This window comes from Dipodomys spectabilis, unplaced genomic scaffold, assembly GCF_019054845.1.
Source record: "Dipodomys spectabilis isolate Male_0828 unplaced genomic scaffold, ASM1905484v1 ptg000108l, whole genome shotgun sequence".
In the NCBI taxonomy this organism is placed as follows: Eukaryota; Metazoa; Chordata; class Mammalia; order Rodentia; family Heteromyidae; genus Dipodomys; species Dipodomys spectabilis.
The window spans coordinates 19,284,711-19,307,255 of NW_024870785.1; the positions used below are offsets into that span (position 1 = coordinate 19,284,711).

At 48.2% G+C, this 22,545-nt stretch overlaps 1 protein-coding gene and 1 long non-coding RNA gene across 3 annotated transcripts in view; one reads left to right on the plus strand and one right to left on the minus strand.

Moving 5' to 3' along the window:
- LOC122114662 overlaps positions 1-542 on the plus strand; it is a 15,906-nt gene extending 15,364 nt beyond the window's left edge. Inside the window, exon 3 of the long non-coding RNA XR_006148594.1 lies at positions 481-542. This is a non-coding gene — a long non-coding RNA (uncharacterized LOC122114662). The remainder of the gene's footprint in view (positions 1-480) is intronic.
- Positions 335-20,055, minus strand: Parp16 (poly(ADP-ribose) polymerase family member 16). Of its 2 annotated transcripts, none has more exons than XM_042687979.1 (6): positions 19,708-20,055; positions 13,664-13,801; positions 12,076-12,282; positions 8,070-8,241; positions 4,125-4,266; positions 335-1,205 (listed from the first exon to the last, which is right to left on the minus strand). In XM_042687979.1, the coding sequence occupies exons 1-6, from the start codon at positions 19,882-19,884 to the stop codon at positions 1,067-1,069; spliced, it is 975 nt and encodes a 324-aa protein (XP_042543913.1). In that variant the 5' UTR covers positions 19,885-20,055; the 3' UTR covers positions 335-1,066. The 2 variants fall into 2 exon arrangements, with proteins under 2 accessions (XP_042543913.1, XP_042543914.1); XM_042687980.1 differs by having other exon boundaries at positions 335-1,202; positions 19,708-20,053.
- Positions 20,056-22,545: the final 2,490 nt, after the last annotated feature.

Consider the following 22,545-nt stretch of genomic DNA (forward strand, 5'->3'; position numbering starts at 1 on the left):
AAGTTTTTCTACAACCTTTGTAAAAACCCAGGCCAAGTCCCAAAGACTAAGCACGGCTGAGGGAGGCTCACTTCCAGTGGATGGTATGGCACACATTACAGGTTTCTATCCCCTGGAGACCAGCAGCATGGCACTTGTGACAGGCAGGCCACAATCAAGGCAGATTGGTGAGGTGAAGGACACCAGCAAACCAGCCACTCCAGATCCTTCTCTCTAAAACACAGCTAAGAGACTGGATCCTGGCCAAATGGTGTGCTCTTGGATTTGCAATTTCCCCCGCTCTACTGAGCTCACAAAAACTAATTAGTCAAAGAGCTATTTTTTTTTTCTTCCCAGATCAGAATAGAATCATTTGGTCCCTTCTCAGCTGTACTCAATCAGCAGTTGGTAATTTGTAAGAAAGAGACAATTTGAGTTGCTCATTGTTTAAAAAAAAAAAAAAAGAAGAAGAAGCCTGATTCCTTTTCTAGTGCCTGCTAGTTTGTTGATTTGAGAAAATTGTTAAAATGTTTTGCACTCACACACAAAAGCTGACGGAATCCCAAAACAACTGCAGTGATATTTTTTTTTTTTTTATGAGAAACATGACTGTCTCTCTTGGGTGTCTTGAGTCAAAACAAGGCAACCGCCTGCGTCGTGATTGATAGTTCCCTGCTGCGGCCTTCCAGAAGGCATTAGAAAACACCCAACCTCTGCCAAGAATGATTGTCAACATACCACTGATGGCTTGAACACTTGCTTCCTAAATGTGGCACGACTTTTTCCTTTGGCCCTGGCTAGAAAAAAAAAAAAGTTCATTTCAGAGGACTGTTTAGGAAGCAGTGGTTAGAAGGGCTCCTCTGGAACCTTCGAGTGAGAAGCCAGACATTCCCCTACACACACAACTTGACTAAAGTATGTCTGGGAACATCTTCAAAGGCAATCAGTCCGTTGATGGCATCTGGAAAATGGTCCTGTGGTCCCACAATTGGTCCTCAGGCTTGGCTGAGTGAGGCACCAGAGGTAGAAGAATGAAGATTTTAAGGCGTGTGGCCGAGGTGGATGCCCATACCAGGTGCCCAAATGATCATCTCTTTGCACGATTCCAAAAGTGCTGGAAGGTATTGGAGTTGATGATGCTTACTAAAAGCAGCAGCAGCAAATACAGGGACATCATGACCATAAACCAATGGCTGGAAAACCAGGAGAATTGGCTCGATGCTCTGCTTAAAGGAGAAAATGAGTGATGTTGCAATAGGAGAAAAACATTTAAAAAACCAAAAAAAAAAAAAAAAAGTGTATGCAACAAGTACTGGCTCAAAGAAGATGAAATGATGAATTTCATCCTCTGCGTGAGCTGTAAGAAGTTTCGTGCTGCCTTACTAGAGAAATCTGGGATTGTTTGCTCTGGCATCAAAGACTCTTTCAACAGAACATTTTCTAAATGTACAAGGACAGCTAGGCAATGAGCTCACCCCAAGTTCCCCTTTTCTAAGTTCCTTTTTTTTTTTTTTACCTTTCATAACCCATCTATTCTTAAGCAAGACTTTGGTATCTAAAAGAATGACCGCACTCAGGGGAGTCTGCCCAAATGGCAACAGGTTACTGAGTAAAAAGATCTTTTCACTTGGTGCATGAAAATGTGAGCTGGGGAAATCCTCTTTGGCCCATTGGGAGATGTTCTAAGACATCCAAGTCTGCACAAAAGACACACTTCCAGCTCATGCCTGTAGCCTGGCTCCTCAGGAGGTTGAGATCTAATGATCACATTGGAAGCCAGGTGCGGCAGGCAAGTCCACGATACTCTTATCTCCAATGAGCTTTTAAAAAGAAAGAAGTGAGCTGGGCTCCCATGGCTCATGCCTGTAATCCTACCTACTCAGGAGGCTGAGAGCTGAGGATCTCAGTTCAAAGCCAGCCCAGGCAAGAAAGTCTGTGAGACTCTTATCTCCAATTAACCACCAGAAAACTGGGAATGGTGCTGTGGCTCAAGTAGTAGAGTGCTAGCCTTGAGCTGAAGAGCTGAGGATCAGTGCCTAGGCCCAGAGTTCAAGATCCACAACCAACCAAAAAAACAGAAAAGAAAAAAGAAAGAAGTAGAGCTGTGGCTCAAGTGATAGAGCACTAGTCTTGACCAAAATGTTCAAGGATTGCATCCAGACCCTGCGTTTAAGCCCCAAGACCAGCACCAAAAAGAAAAACAAAATGAAACAAAACAAAAAACTCCACAAAGAAGTATGAAATAAATGGAATTTTTACATCAAAAAAGTCACCTGATTTTGTTTTGTTTTGTTTTCTGGCCAGTCATGGGGCCTAAACTCTGGGCCTGGGCGCTGTCCCTCAGCTCTTCAGCTCAAGCACTTTACCATTTGAGCCACAGCGCCACATCTGGCTTTTTTTGGTGCCAAGGAATTGAATCCAGGGCCTCATGCATGCAAGGCAAGCACACTACCACTGAGCCAACTTCCCAGCTCCAAGTCACCTGATTTTTAAACCAATAGATAATGTCTCCTAGACTCCAGAACTCAGGAATCCTGTAGTGTCCCAAATTTGGGGTGGGGAGTCGATTTTAGTGGTTTCTGAAATTCAGAAACATGGAAACCACTGGTTGAGTAAGAACAAGATTACTAAAAGTAATCCCTTTTCCTATCATCCTGCTTGCCTGCTGCTGACCTGCAGCTGGACCCCAACATTCTGACAAGATCACAAAGGGAAAGCCAGGTGCTGGTACCTCATACCTGTCATCCCAGTTACTCAGGAGGCTGAGATCTGGAGGATGAAGTTTTGAGGCCAGGCCAGGCAGAAACATCTGTGAGACTCCACTCTCACAAAATAACTAGCAAAAAGCTGGGCTGGAGGTGAGGCTCAAGTGGTAAAATGCCAGCTGGGAGCAAGCAAGCTGAGACTTGAGGCACTAAGTTCAAACCTCAATACCAACAAGAAAGAAGAGAAGGAGAAGGAGAAGAAAAAGATCTCAGTGTTAACCTCCATCTTGAGTTCCCTGTAGGTCTTCCTACTGCCTCACTACTTAGATAGGACCAGGCAATAACCACAGTTCTTCAGGGCTGGAAAACCTTGCCTACTACTTGGTCCAACATTCTCACCTTATTTGCTTGTTTTTATCTTTTATAGCACTGGATTAAACCCCAGAGTCCCACGTAAGCAAGGCAGGCATTCTACCACCAAGCTACAACTCCTCCTCCCCCCCAGCCTCAACACCCTCATTTTAAGAGTGAAAAGTTGAAAGTCCTGCAGGGCACCAGTTGCTCATGCCTCCTAGCTGAGATGTGAGGATCATGGTTCAAAGCCAGCCTGTGCAAAAGCTCAGGGACAGCACCAAGATTCTGAGTTCAAGCCCCATGACTGACCAAAGAGAAAAGAAAAGTCCTGGGCCAGGTGCTGGTGATTCACATCTATAATCTTAGCTACTTAGGAGACTGAGATCTGAGGATCACAGTTCAAATCTACCCCAGGTCAAATAAAATAAAATAAAATAAAAAGTCTGTGTGAGTCTTAACTCCAATTAACCAGCAAAAAATCAGAAGTGGAAGTGTGGCTCAATGGTAGAGTGCCAGCCTTAAGCAAAAAAGCCAAGTGAGAGTGGCCAGGCCCTGAGTTCAAGCCCCAGTACCAGCACAGAAGAAGGAAGAAAGAAGAAGGAAGAAGAGGAGGAGGAGGAGGAAGAGGAGGCAGAAGAGGAGGAAAAGAAGCGGAGCAGCTCCTCAGGCCTATACAGGGAGGACCAGGCAGTGGCTGCAAAGCCTGCCTACACACAGTGTCAGCCAGGATCGGGTAACCACGCTGCTGCTTAGCATAGCCTCACCAATGGGTTACCGCTGACATCATGGGTCCAGGGGTCAGATGTCACCAGCGGGACTTCATACAGTCCCTCATAGGCCTTGTGTGTGGATAAATCTCGCAATACTTGTCCCCAAATCTCCTCTAGATATCTATTCTGATGTCGCCTAGGAGTCGAGCCTGCATCTCCCTGACTCCCCTTGTCCAGCAGTGAGCGTGCCATGCTTTAGACACAGCGGAGGCCTGAGGCCCGGGGCTAAGTGGGGCAGATGATGATAAATCAGAGTCTGAATTCAGCCCCTCCATCCTCTCCTGGCCTCCAGACAGGAACAACGCCTCCTCCTTACCTCTTGGGCTGCTTCTGCGAGTACACCAGCAGGTACTTCACACGCAGCAGCTGGTTATTAGTGACCACGAAGTACTTAGGGGGGACATCTCCCCCTTCGCTATGCCTCACTCTTGCTCTCCCACGATCTATTTCCTTGGAATCTAAAGGAGGGAAATACAACAACAGAAGAAGCACATGAGGACAGAAATGAACCAAGCGTCCTCATACTGAGGTACAGCAGCCCTGACACACTGAGCAATGGGCATGTGTGTGTGTGTGTGTGTTAAACAGCATCGAAACAGGAGAATCTAGCTGGAAGGCAGACAGACAGACAGACAGGAAGGGATACAAGAAAGAACAAAACCCAACTGTGTGGGGAAAGCAGAGGGAAGAAGCAAACTCACAGCTACAACAATAAACCAGGCTAGGGCTGGACATGGTAGTACATGCCTATAATTCCAGCTACACAAAGTGTTAAGTAGGGGCTGGGAAGGTGGCTCAGTGGTAGAGCGCTTGCCTTGCATGCCTGAGGCCCTGGGTTCGATTCCTCAGCACCACATAAGCAAAAAGAAAAAAGCCGGAAGTGGCGCTGTGGCTCAAGTGGTAGAGCGCTAGCCTTGAGCTGAAGAGCTGAGGGACAGCGCCCAGGCCCAGAGTTCAGGTCCCACGACCGGACCCCCCCAAAAAAAAAAAAAGTGTTAAGTAGGAGGATCATGGTCTGAGTTAACCTTATCTGAAAAAGAACTAAACAATAACAAAAAATGTAGGGAGGGGGCTGAAGAAATGGCTCAAGTAGTAGAGTCTACCTAGCAAGCATGACATCCTGAGTTGAAATGCAAAAATAATAAAGATGATGATGATGATGATGATGATGATGATGCTAAGACTGGGAAGAGGGCTTAATCTGGAATAAAGCCTTTAGGAAGCATTTAAAATAAACCATGCTAGGGCTGGGAATGTGGCTCAGTGGTAGACTGCTTGCCTAGCATGATTTGATTCCTCAGTATCATATAAACAGAAAAAGCTAGAAGTAGTGCTGTGGCCCAAGTAGAAAGCTTAGGGACAGTGCCCAGGCCCTGCGTTCAAGCCCCAGGTCTGGCAAATAAATAAATAAAATAAAATAAACCATGCTAGATTTGAGCTTCTTAGAATACTTTTCTTTCACCTTTCCTAATAAGACTTCAATTTTTTTATGTGTGCTGGTACTGTGGCTTGAACTCAGGGTCTGGGCACTATCCCTGAGCTTTTTCACTCTAGGCTAATGCTCTACCACACCTGAACCATAGCTCCACTTCTGGCTTTTTTGTTGGTTAACTGAAAATAAGAGTCTCAGGGACCTTTCAGCTTTGGCTGGCTTTGAACTGTGATGCCAGATCTCACCCATCTGAGTAACTACGATCATAATCCTAGATGTAAGCCACCAGTGTCTGGCAAAACTTTAAACATTTTTGTCTTTTTTCTTTTGTGCCGGTCCCAGGGCTTGAACTCAAAACCTGGGTGCTGTCCTTAAGCTTTTATGCTCAAGGCTGGTGCTCTACCACTTGAGCCATACCTCTACTTCCCGCTTTTTGGTGCTTAACTAGAGATAAGAGTCTCATGGACTTTCCTGCCCAAGTGTGCTTCGAACCATGATCCTCAGCTCTCAGAGTAGATCACAGGCATGAGCCACCAGTGCCTGGCTTTAAAAAAAAACAAAACAAAACATTTTTTTTAAGTTTTTCTTTTTTTTTCTGTCGGTCATGGGTCTTGAACTCTGGGCTTGGGTGCTATCCCTGCACTCTTCAGCTCAAGGCAAGTGCTCTACCGCTTGAGCCACAGCACCACTTCTGGTTTTCTAGTGGCTAATTGGAGATAAGAGTCTCATGGACTTTTCTGCCCAGGCTGGCTTTGAATCACGATCCTCAGATCTCAGCCTCCTGAGTAGCTAGGATTACAGGCATGAGCCACCAGCACCTGGCTTAAGTTTTTCTTTTAATAACTTTTTTTTTTTTTTTTTTTGTCGGTCGTGGGGCTTGAACTCTGGGCCTGGGCGCTGTCCCTCAGCTCTTCAGCTCAAGGCGAGCGCTCTACCACTTGAGCTACAGCGCCACTTCCGGTTTTCTGGTAGTTTATTGGAGATAGGAGTCTCACGGTCTCTCCTGCCCGGGCTGGCTTTGAACCGCGATCCTCAGATCTCAGCCTCCTGAGTAGCTAGGATTACAGGCGTGAGCCACCAGCGCCCGGCTAATAACTTTTTTTTTTTTGGGTCAGTTGTGGGGTCTGTACTCGGCCTGGGCGCTGTCCCTCAGCTCTTCAGCTCAAGGCTAGTGCTCTACCACTGGAGCCACAGCGCCACTTCCAGCCTTTTCTGCTTATGTGGTGCTGAGGAATGGAACCCAGGGCCTCATGCATGCAAGGCAAGCACTCTACCACTGAACCACCTTCCCAGCCCCCTTATAATAACTCTTAGTAATTTGTGTCTCATGATGGGGGAGCAAGGGGAGAGCAAAGCTGCGTGCCAGCAGAGGCTGTGAGGTTTCATTTGAATGTTTAATGTCAGTGTACAAAGTTCCTAAGAAATACAAACGCAAACATTCATGCCGTCTGGCTTGGGAGGGTGGTGACGGACCTGGGCTAGATCTGCAGGATCCCAGTTGTTTTACATTAGAGACCAGAACAATCTGTCTTCTGAAATTCTCCTTTTCTGAGTAAAACTGACAGGCCCGTTCAGAGATTGGAATGACGGTTCTATGACTCCTCTGTCTTGGAGCAAGACAGCACAGCAGAGCCCCAGGGCAAACAGTCCACAGAATACATTAGGGCTGTACTGATGGAGGGGGGGGGGGGGGGGGGGCGGGATGGCGGGGGGGGGGGCGGAGGTGGGGAGGGTGGCAGCTTCACTGCTCACTGCAAAGCCCTAAACTTGCTTCTTATGATCTCAGATGCCCCCTCTTATCTACTGGGGGTTCTAGCACATATCCATCAGGGTAACACAGAGGGTCTAGACCCAGTGTCCTTTGATTTAGTTTAGTAAATACTTTTGTGCTGGTACTGGGGCTTGAATTTAAGGCCTGGGTGCTATCGCTTTGCTTTTTCACTCAAGGCTAGTGCTCTACCACAGTTCCATTTCTGGCTTTTGAGTGGTTAATGGGAGATAAAAGAGTCTCATGGGGGCTGGGAAGGTGGCTCAGTGGTAGAGCGCTCGCCTTGCATGCTTGAGGCCCTGGGTTCGATTCCTCAGCGCCACATAAGCAGAAGAAAAACAAAAGCTGGAAGTGGCGCTGTGGCTCAAGTGGTAGAGCGCTAGCCTTGAGCTGAAGAGCTGAGGGACAGCGCCCAGGCCCAGAGTTCAGGCCCCATGACCGGATCGCACCCCCCCCCCCCAAAAAAAAAAGAGTCTCATGGGTTTTTCTGCTTGGGCTGACTTTGAACTACAATTAAGACCTATTTCCAGACCTTAAGAAGCCCACGGTCACTAGGTACCAGTGGCTCAGGCCTGTAATCCTAGCTACTCAGAAGGCTGAGATCTGAGGATCGCAGTTCAAAGCCAGCCTGGGAAGGAAAGTCCATGAGATGTTTCTCTCCAGAAAACCAGAAGTGGCGCTGTGGCTCAAAGTGGTAGAGTGCTTGCCATGTGCAAAAGAGCTCAGACACAGTGTCCAGGCCTCAAGTTCAAGCCTCATGACCAGCACACACACACTAAAGAAGGTCATGCTCTCCTCTCATCCAACTGCTCTCCTGGACCACTTGGATACGGCATGAAGCCGCTTCTCCTCCATGTATCCTTTGGGCCTTGTAGGCTCCTCATGGCACTCCCTGCCCCTGGCCTGTAGTAAGTGATCGTGTCCATCAGCACTCAATCCCTGTCCTTCACTCTCTAGCACCCTCTCCCTCATCCCTTCAGATGCCCCAGACCCGCTCTCTTCCCCCCAACACATACATACAACTGGGCCAACAGCCAGGTGTGAACGAAGTACCCACTCACCCTTCTTCTTGGTTTGGCACTTGACATCTGGATGATCAATGACCTCACACACAGCCACACAGCTAAGGATGGGGCCCAGGAGGCTGCGCTGCCACCCGTGGCCGTTAGGACTATAAATGAGGGCCAGGCTCAAGTCACTCGTGAGGTAGGTCCCCTCTCCAAACAAGGACGTCTGTGAGGCAGAGGCCCAAAGGGAAGAAACACAAGGGTGAGTTGACACCACAGGAATGCAAACATTGGTAAGGTACCGGTGACCCACGTCTGTAATCCTGTCTCCTCAGGATACTGAGCTCCAAGGATCAAGGTTCAAAGTCAAGCCTGGGCAGACAAATCCATTAAGACTCTTATCTCCAATTAATCAGCAAAAAAGCCAGAAGTGGCACTATAGTGGTAGAGTACTAGCCCTGAGCAAAACAATGTCAGGGACAGTGCCCAGGCCCTGAGTTCAAGCCCCAGGACTGAAACAAACAAACAAACAAAAACAGCAACAATAAAAAAAACCATAAACATTTTGAAGCCCCACCCATATTATACAATAAGACTGAAACACGTATGACCTCATGGTAGAGTTTTCTACTAAATACATTCCCATCTGACAATGGTTTAGCTGACTGCAGATTTGGCCACTGGGCCTGGCAAAACAGCACTACCTTGTGGTCAAGGGTGAGTGAAAAAGCCTGGAGATCTGAGTCCAAACAGATCTCAGCTTGACTGTTCCAACAAGTAGGCAAGTTGTAGAAACTTTCTCTGAAGCCAGGCACCAGTAGCTCACGCCTGTAATCCTGGCTACTCAGAATGCCGAGATCTGAGGATCTCTATTCAAAGCCGGCTAAGGGAGCAAAGTCCGTAAGACTCCTATCTCCAAGTAACCACCAAAAAGGTAGAAGTGGAGCTGTGGCTCTAGTGGTAAAGCATTAGCCTTGAGCAAAAAAGCTCAGAGCCAGAGCCCAGATCCTGAGTTCAAGCCCCAGGAGCAGCAACAATAACAATAATAATCATAAGGAAGAGAGGGAGGAAGGAAGAAGCAACATTGTTATGCCAATGTGTTTGCAAAGTCCCACCCTGATGCACCACCTGCAAGAGAGGATGATCTGAGTCATGACTTGGAAAAGAAAGGAATCTCTGAGACCAGAAACTGTAACCAGATGAGAAGCAGGCATGAAGGGCAGGGTACGTTTTATGCTTTGTGTTGGTGGTAATGGCTAAGATATTTCCAGAAATGTCAATGGGCCGGGAGCTCAGTGGTAGAGGGTTGGCTTGCCTGGCATGTGGAAGGTCCTCAGGACCACCCTCAGCATCACAAGAAAACAGGTGTCCAAAACAGATCCAGGATGCAGCTCCCTGGTGATGAGTGCTAAGTTAGTACCCTCCATAGCAAAGGATGGCTGGTGGTAAAGGATGTGAGCCACCAGCACCCAGAATTAGATTTGATTCACTAGAGAATTCTTAGAGGCTGCTAGACAGCTAACTCCTAGGAAGTTAAATGAAGATCTGGTAAGCAGGCATTGGTGGCTCATGCCTATAATCCTAGCTATTCAGGAGGCTGTGATCTGAGGATCATGGTTCAAAGTCAGCCTGGGCAGGAAAGCCTGTGAGACTCTGATTTCCAATGAAGCCTCCAAAAATTTACAAGCTGGAAGTAGAGCTGTGGCTCGAGTGGTAGAGCACAACAACCCTTTAGCTGAAAAGCTAAGGGATAGTGCCCAGGCCCTGAGTTCAAGCCCCAAGATCAGCACCAAAAAAGTAAAAGAAGAAGGAAGGAGGAAGAAGAAAGAGGAGGAAGAAGAGGAAGAAGAAAAGGAAGAGGAGGAGGAAGAAAAGGAGGAGGAGGAGGAAGAGGAAGAAAGGAAGGGAGGGAGGAAGGGAGGGAGGAAGGAAGGAAGGAAGGAAGGAAGGAAGGAAGGAAGGAAGGAAGGAAGGAAGGAAGGAAGGAAGGAAGGAAGGAAGGAAGGAAGGAAGGAAGGAAAAGGAAGAAAGAAGAAGAAAGAAGAAAAGTGTATGAGTCCATTAACCTGAAGACAACGTCTCCTGGGTTCTAGTAGCCTGGCCAGATTAATAAACTGAGAGCCAGCATAAACAAGACCTCGTCCTCAGCAAAACCCACCAGCACTAATCAGACGCAGCAGGCCTGAAAATGGCTCAACTAGCCTCAGGGCTGAATCAGCCCCAACTAAGCCCATGCTCCTGGAGCCAGCCCCTCACAGACAAGGCGGATGCTACCACAGCTGGAAGGGCAGCCCAGAGCCCTCCCACTACCTGAGATGCCCTTTCCTCTAGCTGAGAAGAGCTACTACAGCTTTCTTAGCGCTTCAGTCACAAAACCTTTATACACATAAAAATTTCTTCAGGAGCTGGAAACGTGGTTTAGTGATAGAGCGCTTGCTAGCATGCACAAAGCCCTAGGTTCCATTCCTCAGTACCACATAAATAGAAAAAGCCGAAAGAGGCTCTGTAGCTCAAGTGGTAGAGTGCTAGCCTTGAGCAAAAGAAGCTCAAGGACAGCGCCCAGGCCCTGAGTTCAAGCCTCAGGACTGGCAAAACAAAACAACAACAAAAACAACTCTTCAATCCACTTATATGCTAGAAAAAGAGCAATGGAGACCTGGGTGCTGGTGGCTTATGCCTGTCATCCTAGCTATTCAGAAGGCTGACATCTGAGGATCACAGTTCAAAGCCAACCTGGAAAGGAAAGTCCATGAGACTCATATCTAATTAAGCATCAAAGCATCAAAAAAAAAAAAAAAAAAAGAAAGAAAGACAGAAAAAGCTGGAAGCAGATCTGTGGCTCAAGTAGTAAAGTGCTAGCCTTCAGCTATAAAGCTAAGGACAGTGCCCAGGCCCTGAGTTCAAGCCCCAGGACTGGCAAAAAAAAAAAAAGAGAGAAAGGGCTGGGAATGTGGCTTAGTGGTAGAGTGCTTGCCTAGCATGATGAAGCCCTAGGTTTGATTCCCCAGTACCACATACACAGAAAAAGCTGGAAGTGGTGCTGTGGCTCAAGTGGTAGAGCGCTAGCCTTGAGCTGAAGAGCTGAGGGACAGCGCCCAGAGTTCAGGCCCCATGACCCGACCAAAAAAAAAAAGGATACAGCTAGGCACTGGGAAATTGTGTGTGTCTGTGTCTGTGTGTGTGTGCATGCATGCACACTCATTGATCCTAGGCCTTGAACTCAGCTCCTGGTCGCTATCTCTTACCTTTTAGTTCAAGGCTAGCATTCCACCATCTGAGCCACAGCCCCATTTCTGGCTTTTTGGGGTGGTTAATTAGAGATGAGTCTCAAGGATTTGTCTGCCAGGCTGACTTCGAACCATAATCCTCAGATCTTAGCCTCGTGAGTAGCTAGGATTACAGGTAGGAGCCAATGGCACTTGAGTGCATTTTGTTTTTTGTTTTGTTTTGTTTGGGTCCAGTCATGGGGCCTGAACTCTGGGCCTGGGCATTGTCCCTCAGCTCTTCAGCTCACGGCTAGCGCTCTACCACTTGAGCCACAGTGCCACTTCCAGCTTTTTTTTTTCTTTTTGCTTATGTGGTGCTGAGGAATGGAACCCAGGGCCTCATGCATGCAAGGCAAGCGCTCTACCACTGAGCCACCTTCCCAGCCCTGCATTTTGTTTTTTAAAGCCTTCCACATGATCAAAATATAAAGCCAAGGCTAGGAACCATTGATGCTTCTCAGTCTGTAATCACCATAGGAAGCTACTGGAGATCTTGTTGGTTTCAGATTTAGAAGGTCAAAAGTGAGCCTAAAATTCTGCATTTTTTTTTTACCACCTTTCAAGAGACACTGTTAGTGCTGCGAGACATTTATTCCAATTAGGCATCCAAAAAAAAAAAAGCTGGTCTGAGACCACACCCTGAGTGCCCAGGCGTCCATAAACACACTCACCCACACTCTGTCCTCTACCAAAACCCGACCCCTGTGCCCGCCCATGTGAGCAGGGTGCCCTGGGCCTGGTACCTACCCCTGTGCTCCCCCACCCCATGTGAGCAAGGTGACCCCTGAGCCCACCTTATTCAGGTGGCAGTGAAGGCCATTGTGGATGATAGAATGGAAGTTTTCTAGGCGGCTACCATGGAAGGCGTAGATGAGGTCTCGTTCTCCTTTGGTCTCATAAAATTTAGCGTTGGCTGAGTCGAAGTATTCAATCTCAAAAAGGAAGTCTGGGGCAGGGACAGGCGTGTGAGGGGCACCCGTCAGTTGTTGGATCTTTTCAAACTTGAAAACATAAAGGGAGTTACAATTGGATTAGAGAAATAAAATACACTGTAAAAAAGAAATGGCCTCCTAAAGCCTTGAACTTGACAGCCATGGGTTCTGTTCATCAGAACAACAGTTTCACAAGACATGAATTTATGAACAAGCTTGGAGAACATAAATCAAGCATTCTTCTAGTAAAATTTTTCCTTCAACTGGGTACCGATGGCACATGCCTAGTTAGTCTGGAGGCTGAAATCTCACAGAGGATCCCAGTTTGAGGCTAGTGGGCAGGAAAATCCATGAGACTCATCTCCAATTAGCCACCAGAAAAGCAGAAGTAGAGTTTTGGCTCCAGCAGTAGAGCACTAGCTTTAAGGGAAAAAGTTCAGGGACAATGCCCAGGCTCTAAACTGAAGCCCCAGGACTGACATGCATGCATGCATGCACACAGGCATGCGCACCCCCCTAACCCCCCACACACACATAAAGATATGGTCAAAGACAGGTGCTGGCAGCTCATACTTGTAATCCTATCTACTCAGGAGGCTGAGATCCAAAGATCAGTTTTTAGCCAGCCTAAGCAGAAAAGTCCCTGGAACTTCTATCTTCATTAACCAGCAAAAAAAGCTGGAAGTGAAGCTTGGCACCAGTGGCTCATGCCTATAACCCTAGCTATTCAGGAGGCTGAAATCTGAGGATCACGGTTCAAGGCCATCCAGGGCAAGAAAGTCCATGAGACTGCTATCTCCAATTAACCACCCGAATAACAGAAGTGGAGCTGTTGCTCAAAGTGGTAGAGTGCTAGCCTTGAGCAAAAGAGCTCAGGGACAGATTCCGGACCTTGAGTTCAAACTCCATGACTGACAAAAAAACAAAACAAAACTGGAAGTGGAAATGTGGCTAAAGTGGTAGTAGGCCAGCTTTTTATGAAAAAGGACAGTACCCGGGCACTGAGTTCAAGCTCCACTATTGGTATTTTTTAAAATAAAAATTTTTTTAAGTAGTCAGGATCTTCTTTTATCAAAGTCACCTGCATTGCTACTTCGATAAAGGGGTACCAACATTTTCAGAAGCTTAGGACATGCCCTTAGGCACTACTCAGAGTGTGAATTCATTCCTACAGCCAGTTCCAGAGAAGTATACTATTCTAATCTCCACATTACAGATGAAGAAACAGATGCTGAAATGCACCCAGTAACCTGCTCAAGGTCACACAAGCAGGCAAAACGTAGCTTTGCCCTGCCCTGCCAGTGTGCCAGCCCCGGGCCCATGAATTGGCATTTTCTTCAAGCTATCAGGTCCTTCTGGCTCATAAGGAAGATTCACAGTTACTGGATTTGTGGCTGTCCCAGAGCCCTGAACCCTGGGAAGCTGTGATCCCAACAGATCCAAGTCTCACCTCGGCTTTCCCTGCACTGTGGATTGTCAGGACCTTGGAGGATAAGATCCAGCTCACCAGGTCCCAGGCCCATTGGTCTTTGTCTCCAGAGGACTGCAGAAGTTCCTTCAGGTTAGGTAACCTGTGGGTATCTGCAAGCTGAAGTCAGTGAAAATGTCCATTAGCAAGGATTCCTGCTAGAGTAGTAACCAAGCGCCCTCTAGTGGTCAAACAGAAATATTTTATTCCTTCCATATCATTTCTCCTTTCCAATCTTTTCCTCAACTGATGAAATTCACATGCTTTCAAATCCTTTTCCAGGTCATTTCAAACTCTGAAAGCTCTAAACTCAAAAAGGGTTGTTTGTTTCTTTGGCATCTGTGTGCCATACTTGAGCTTGAACTCAGGGGGGGCCCTATCTCTAATGAATTTTCTGTTCAGGGCTGGTGCCCTACTACTTGAGCCACAGCTCCACTTCCAGCCTTTTTTGTTTTTGTTTTTGTTTTTTGGGGGGGGGGGGTAATGATCAATTGCAGATAAAGAGGCTTACAGACTTTCTTGCCCGAGCTAGCTTCGAATTGCAATCCTCAGATCTCAGTCTCCTAAATAGCTTTATAGGCATGAGCCACTGGTTCCCAACTTGTTTAACATGACTTAAGCCGATGTGAACTTTGTGTAGTCTTTAAGCCTTTCAAGCCAAGAATATTAATGTGCTCAAGTACAGGATGGCACTAGTAGCTCATGTTACTGTAAGTGGTATCATATGTGAATGCCAGTAAAGGGTTAGCAGTATAACAAGCAGTTAGTGCTATTTCTGTACCTTGTCTGTCTCCTTCACCCCCATGTGGCAGGCTCCCATCCTGTAGTCCAAGTGATTACAGATCACTAAGTACCTTCTCTATCCTGGGCTCATTGTTGGGGATGGGTAGAAAGTATTTGATATAAAAAAGCATGGGCTGGGAAGTTGGCTCAGTGGTAGAGTGCTTGCCTCTCATGCATGAAGCCCTGGGTTCAATTCCTCAGCACCACATAAGAAAAAAAAAAAAAAAAAAAAAGCAGGTGTCAGTGGCTCACACCTGTAACCCTAGCTACTCAGGAAGCTGAGACCTGAGAGATCATAATTCTAAGCCAGCCTGGGCAATAATGTCCCTGAGACTCTTATTTCCAATTAACCACCAGAAAGCTGGAAGTAGCAGTGTGGCTCAACTGGTAGAGCACCAGCCTTGAGCAAAAAAGCTAAGGGACAGAATCCAGGCCTTGAATTCAAGTCCAAGACCTACACAAAAGAACCCCCAAGAAAAAAACAAAACAAAAAAAAGAGCTGGGATATAGCTCAGTGGTACATCACTTGCCTCAACAACACATAAACAATATGCTAAAGAGGCTGAGGGCTGGGAAGGTGGCTCAGTGGTAGAGCGCTTGCCTTGCATGCCTGAGGCCCTGGGTTCGATTCCTCAGCACCACATAAGCAAAAAGAAAAAAGCCGGAAGTGGCGCTGTGGCTCAAGTAGTAGAGCGCTAGCCTTGAGCTGAAGAGCTGAGGGACAGCACCCAGGCCCAGAGTTCAGGCCCCACGACCGGACCCAAAAAGAAAAGTAAGGACAGAACCCAGGCCCTGAGTTCAAGCACCAAGACCAGTAAGAGAAAACAAAGGTAAACTACTAAGGAATGTGGTAAGACTTTTTGGTGAGTAAGAGAGTGAGGGAAAGGGGGTAGATCCATTAAACTAGAGTCATGGATCAAGTGGTAGAGCACCAACCTTGCCAAGTAAGAGTGACAGGCCCTGAGTTCAAGTCCCAGTACCAAGCAGAGGGGCAAAAGTGAGGGAACCTAGAGTCAGTTAAACTCAGAGCCTGGTCACTGTCCCTGAGCTTTTGTACTCAAAGCTAGTGCTCTACACTTGAGCCACAGCTCCACTTCTGGCTTTATGATAATTAACTGGAGATAAGAGTCTCATGGACTTTCCTGCCCGGGCTGGCTTTGACCATGATCCTCAGATCTCAGCTTCCTGAGTAGTCAGGATTACATGCATGAGCCACCAGCTGCCAGCTGCATTTTTAATGTAACAGGGAGTTTGCCTCCAGAGAGAGACACAGTCTCAGGAGGGGCTGGCCCAGAGAGGACAAGTTTTCACCTGACTTTGGGGAATCGTAGTATCTAGAAAACAGGAAGAGGAAAAAATATGAAGGGTCCTCAAATTTCCTCTGGGGGGCAGTATAGCCCCTAAAGTGGCAGATAGGCAGAGGGTATGCTGGATAGAGAGCACTTTCCATACTGCTGTGTGCACAGTGGCCTTGGGAAAAAACAGATCCTAGCCGGGCACAGGTGACTCATACCTGTAATCCTAGCTACTCAGGAGGCTGAGATCTGAGGATCGCAGTTCAGAGTGAGCCCAGGCAGGAAAGTCTGTGAAACTTTTTTTTTTTTTTTTTTTGGCCACTTGTGGGGCCTGAACTCTGGGCTGGGCGCTGTCCCTGAGCTCTTCAGCTCAAGGCTAGCACTCTACCTCTTGAGCCACAGTGCCACTTCCAGTTTCTTGAGTGATTTATTAGAGATAAGAGTCTCACAGAGGGCTGGGAATGTGGCTCAGTGGTAGAGTGCTCACTTAACATGCATGAAGCCCTGGGTTCGATTCCTCAGTACCACATACACAGAAAAAGCCAGAAGTGGAACTGTGGCTCAAGTGGAAGACTGTTGGCCTTGAGCAAAAGAAGCTCAGGGACAGAGCCCAGGCCCTGAGTTCAAGCCCAGGACTGGCAGAAAAAAAATAAAAATAAAAAGCGTCTCACTGAGTTTCCTGCCGGGTCTGGCTTTGAACCACAATCTTCAGATCTCAGCCTCCTGAGTAGCTAGGATTACAGGCAAGAGTCACCGGCGCCCAGCCTGTGAGACTCTTATCTCCAATTAACCACCAAAAAAAAAAGGACAGAAGTAGCCGGGCACTGGTGGCTCATGCCTGTAATCCTAGCTACTCAGGAGGCTGAGATGTGAGGATCTCGGTTCAAAGCCAGCCCAGTCAGGAAAGTCCGTGAAACTCTTATCTCCAATAAACCACCAGAAAACTGGAAGTGGCGCTGTAGCTCAAGTGGTCCAGTGCTAGCCCTGAGCTGAAGAGCTGAGGGACAGCGCTCAGGCCCAGAGTTCAAGCCCCACGACCGACCAAAAAAAATGACAGAAGTAGAGCCATGGCTCAAGTGGTAGAGCATCAGCCTTGAATGGCAAAAGCTAAGGGCCAACACTCAGGCCCTGAGCTCTAGCCCCACTATTGGCACACAAACACACACAAAGCAGTGATAAGAATCTGTATAAAATGATAACCTGAAGTATAGAACAAAGGAAATTCCAAGGGTGCTGTAAATTCTTTAACCTGAAGCTCAAGGACAGAGCCCAGGTCCTGAGTTTAAGACCCAGGGCCAATACCAAAAAAACAAACAACAACAACAACAACAAAAATACCAGAGAAATGACTTAATGACTTGGGACTTTGGGAACAGGAGCAGAGTAAGGCTGGACCCAGCCTAAAGCCAAGGGCTCAATTCATCAGGGTGGGAAGGAAAACAAAAATTAATAATACCATTTCCTGCCAAAGCTCTGTAACTCAAGTATTACAGGTATATAATAATACTTTGTAATGTGGAGGAAAATAATTTGATAAAAAAAAAATAAAGAGATAAATTCACATTACTTTCAAATGCTTTTAGCTAAACAAATGAGACTTATTTATTTGTCAGTCGTGGGGCCTGAACTTTGGGTCTGGGTGCTGTCCCTGAGCTCTTTAGCTCAAGGCAAGTGCTCTACCATTGACCTGCAGCACCACTTCTGGTTTTCTGGTAGTTCATTGGAGATAAGAGTCTCAGGGACTTTCCTGCCTGGACTGGTTTTAAACCTTGATTCTCAGATCTCAGCCTCCAAAGTAGCTAGGATTACAGGTGTGAACCACCAGCACCCAGCTGAGACTTTTTCTTTTTTTTTTAATTCTTGTCTTTATTGCTTTGCTGGTAAATTAATTTTAAGCTTTAGCTGTTAGTTCACTTTAAAGAACAATTCAATAGAAGGAAATTCTTTTTTTTTTGGGGGGGGGGGGGCGTCTGGTCGTGGGGCCTGAACTCTGGACCTGGGTGCTATCCCTCAGCTCTTCAGCTCAAGGCTAGCGCTCTACCAATTGAGCCACAGCGCCACTTCTGGCTTTTTTTTTTTTTTTTTTTGCTTATGTGGTCCTGAGGAATCGAACCCAGGGCCTCAGGCATGCAAGGCAAACGCTCTACCACTGAGCCAACTTCCTAGCCCAATAGAAGGAAATTCTATGTGACAAGAACTTTGACAATTCCAGGGTTATCTCTACTAGAATCTACTTAAACTGTGTTGTTCCAGGAAAGATGCAGTTTGTTGTTGTTGTTGTTGTTATTTGCTGGTCCTGGGCCCCTCAGCTCTTCAGCTCAAAGCTACGGCTTAACCACTTGAGCCACTTCTGGCCTTTTCTGCTTATGTGGTGCTAAGGAATCGAACCCAGGGCCTCATGCATGCAAGGCAAGCGCTCTACCACTGAGCCACCTTCCCAGCCCCTGAGACTTTTTTTCTGTGCCTGTCGTGGGGCTTGAATTCAGGATCTCAGCCTATTCCTAAGCTATTTTACTCAAGGCTAGCCCTTTACCAGCTAGCTAGGATTACAGGCAGAGCCACAGATTAGGATCCTAATGCTGTGTGTGTGTGTGTGCTGAGGCTTGAACTCAGGGCTTTGCATTTTTGCTCTGCTCCCTACAAGCTGCCACAACTGATCTTGTACCACGTTAGCATGTCTCCCTCAAACTTTTAGTTGGTTAACTAGTTAATAAGAGTCTCCTGAGCTGGCTTTAAGTTACGATTCTCAGATCTCAGATCCCTGAGTAGTTACGTTTATAGGCCATGAACCATCAGTGCCCAACTAAAAAGAATTTCTTTCATTGATCCTCATGAATGACACTGGCCTACATTTTTTTTCTTGTATTATCCTTGATAATACAAGACTACGGCTAGCCTCTCTTTCAATACTTTAAAATTAGCCCTGGGCTGGTGGCTCACACCTGCAATCCTAGCTACTCAGGATGCTGAGATATGAGGATTATGGTTCAAAGCCAGCCTGGGCAGTAAAGTCCATAGGACTTCTGTTCCCAATTAAACACCAAGAAACCAGAAGTGGTGCTGTAGCTCAAAGTAGTAGAATGCTAGCCTTGAGGAAAAAAAAAAAAAACAATGTAGGGATAATGCCCAGGCCCTGAGTTCTAGCCCCACAACCAACAACAACAAAAACAAACACCTCAGGGATTGTGCCCAGACCTTGAGTTCAAGCTTCAGGACCAGCGCGCGCACGCACACACGCACACACACACACACACACACAATTAATAAACTGTAATGACATATTCATCTAGTGAATGGTAGAATTCACTGAGGCCCACTAGGTCCAGAGTTTCCTTTGAGGGGGAAAAAAAAGAAATCTTTGACCACTAATAATTCAGTGTTTTTAATGATCCTAGGTTAGTTTTAGTGTTCTATTTTTTGGTAAGTTCTATTTCTCTAGAAAGATAACTGATTACCTGGAAGGCTGATGCTAGATCTCCCCTCCCCCCCCCCCCCCCCCCCGAGAAATTAAAGGCCTGGTCAATCATCAGAGAAATAAACATGCTCTTGCGTGCTCTGTTTGATAAAAAGCCTGCCCCTAGATCCTTCACCGGAAGATCAAAGTCTAGATGGCTCTGGTGACTCTGGGTGACTCATTCCTTGCAAAGGGAGGGGAAACTTCCAGGTTCAGCAGAACAGCTGACGAACACCCCACCGCCAGCCACACGATTTCTCGCTCCACTCCTGAGAGTCCACCGTGCGCTTCGACATCCCCGATGACCCACGAGTGTGACAACTCGGGGGTGGTTAAGCTAGTGGAACACTTGCCCCAAGGCCAAGCTGGGCAAATGGAAAGTTCCAGAGCTGAGGGCGTTTGGCTAAGCGGGTGGGGCCGCTTTCTGCCAGTGGATCCCGCAAGGCCACTTGCTGGTCGCAGTGGTCATCGGCCGGCCACCCGAGCACACTCACCAGGGCCTCGAAGTCCTTCCAGTCCTGGCGGGTGTAGGCGGCGGGGAAGGGCCGCAGCACCGAGTCCCGCTTGTAGCTCTGCAGCGCCGAGGCGAAGAGGCTGCAGCGGAGGTCGGCGGCCAGCACGTCCCGGCCCGCCGCCGCCCGGGCGGCCGCCCTGGAGGAGGAGGCCTCCATCCCCGCCCCCGGCGCGCGGCTGGGGGGCGATGCGCAGGAGGTGCGGGCCACCGCCCAGCTTGAGATCGGAGCGGGACCCGACCTCCCGGGGCCAGGGTTGGAGCCAGGCCCGGGGAGAGAAGACGGAGCTGGGTTACGATCCAACTCCCCAGCGTCCCCTGCAGGGGACTGGACAGACCTCGCGCTGGGAGAGCCCGGGCCCGGAACGCCTGGGGAGATCCGCACCCGTGGGGGGGGGGGGGGTCCAGCGCCAGGGGAGGGGCTGTACGACCAGGGGGAGAAAGGGAGTGACTGGCACCAGAATGCGGTCACTCCTATCTGGTGCGGGGACGCCGACCCGAGGCGACACCCAGGACCACAGGCCCACCCGGGGCCGTGCGGGCTCCTGACCACGCCCTCCGCCTTGCAGCCGAAGCCCCAGCGCCTGCTAGCTGCCCGCGGCGCCGCCTGCGCTCAGCCACAGCGTGCGTGGGACCCCGGGCTTGCCCAGGACCTATTTACCGCCCCCTCACACTACCTCCTGTAGCTCCCAGACCGGATAGGCCACGCCCCTTCCCTAACCACGCCCACACGAGACCACGCCCGGCGTCGGGCAGGACCCCTGGAGGCCACGCCCCTCGTACACCACGCCCCATTCTGTGTTGCTCCTCCTCCGTCGGCCACGCCCCTCTCCGAGCCCGCCTCCCTGTGAAAGCCACGCCCCTTCAGAAATCCCAGCCTTTTCTGCTTACTACTAACTTTGAGTCATCACAGCTGCTGAGGGTTCAGTATCCCTGCTTGCCACCCAAAAGTCACCCCAAGCCTCTAAAAGTAAACATCATAGACACTTCTAGTGGAAACAGGTCCAGGTCTGGGCATCGGTAGCTCACATCTTGTGATCCTAGCTACTCAGGAGGCTGAGATCTGAGGATCAAGGTGATGGGAATCTGCTGCGATCTCGAAATGTGATAGCCCACTCTCCCACCCCTCCAGGTAACTGGCGCCTTAGTTCCGAGAAGCAGATCACACCTGGCTGAACCAGGACCTGCTCAGTGGGTTTGCACTACAGGTTCCCAGAATCAGGCCTGCATAAGTAACTTAAATCTGAAAGCACCAACTTGCAAAGCCCATCCGGAAACTTTTTGTACCCTCCAGCCACATTCACCCAGGACCGTACTTAAGAGCCTTCAATCCTGTCTCTCCAGTACACCTCGTATCTCCTGGCTCTTCAACTTTCCATTGATCTGGACTGTTGAGGTCTTTTTCTGCTCTTTCTTTATTCTAATACTCTCGTGACTCAGTCCTAACTCAAAGACATCCAGAGCAGGAAAGAACCCCAAGACTCATCTCCAACTAACCACCAAAAGGCCTCAAGTGGAGCTTTGGCTCAAGTGGTAGAGTACTACCCCTAAGTAAAAGAAAAAAAAAAAAAAACCAACCTCAGGGACATTGCCCAGACTTTGAATTCAAGCCCAAGGCTGGCACTATAAAAAGAAAGAAAGAAAAACAAAAACGCCAGGCCCAAAAAGGGTTCTCTTTTTTTTTTTTTAGTCTGGAGTTTGAATTCAGGACCTGGGCTTGAGATCCTCAGATCTCAGCCTCCTGAGTAGCTAGGATTACAGGTGTGAGCCACTGGCACCCAGTAAGGATCAGAACTTCTTTCTAGCACTATCCTGGTTCAGGTTCCTGGCAATAAACTCCTTTATCCTCTCTAAAAAGTGGTCCTCCTCTTGGGCTGGTCTGCCTTGCCATAGCTTGACCTCCTAAACCATATCTCCCTTTACTCCTCCTTCACTCCCCGCCCCCCAATCCCAGTCAGCCTCGGGGCTTGAAATCAGGGCCTGAGCTCTTTTGCTCAAAGTAGCACTTTACTACTTTGAGCCACAGCTTCACTTCCGGTTTTCAGGTGAGGACTTTTCAGTCCAGGCTGGCTTTGAATCATGATCCTCAGATCTCAGCCTCCCTGAGTAGCTAGGATTACAGCCACTGGCACACAGCAGGGATCAGAACTTCTTTCTGGCAGTATCCTGGTTCAGGTTCCTGGCAATAAACTCCTTTATCCTCTCTAAAAAGTGGTCCTCCTCTTTGGCTGGTCTGCCTTGCCATAGCTTGACCTCCTAAACCACGTCTCCAGACCCGGCTTTCTGGTGGCCTCATCTGCCTTTGCTGTCTCCCTCTGTCTGCCAACCAATCCTTCCATTCTCAGCCTCCAGATGGCCTAGAGATAGTGAATAAAAACAAAACCTTCCACCTTCCCTCCCTTGTGGGTGACCTGATGGACCGCGCAAAGGGAAACTAACTCCAAAGCTTAGGAGCCAAGATGCAACGCAATCCAAAGGGCAAGGCAGTGCGCATGCGCCCCCGCAGCAGGCGCTGACCCGGCCCTGTCAATGCAATGCACCTGCGCGGCTTTCATGCATCTCTTGCTCGTTTGAGGCTATCTCCAAAACAAATAATGTAGGCATCACTGGAAACAATGGAAGAAAGTCTTGGGACCTTGCACCAGGTGGAAGTAAAAGGTTTGGTCAATATCTTCGCGTCCCTGGGTCCCCTTTTCCCTTCTGCAAAGCCTCGCTGCCTGCTTGGGGTGACCACTAGGGGGATATTATTAACTGAATTTACCACCTCTCTCCACACCAAGTACTTAAAAACTCCATTACGTTCCAAAAATAAATAAATAAC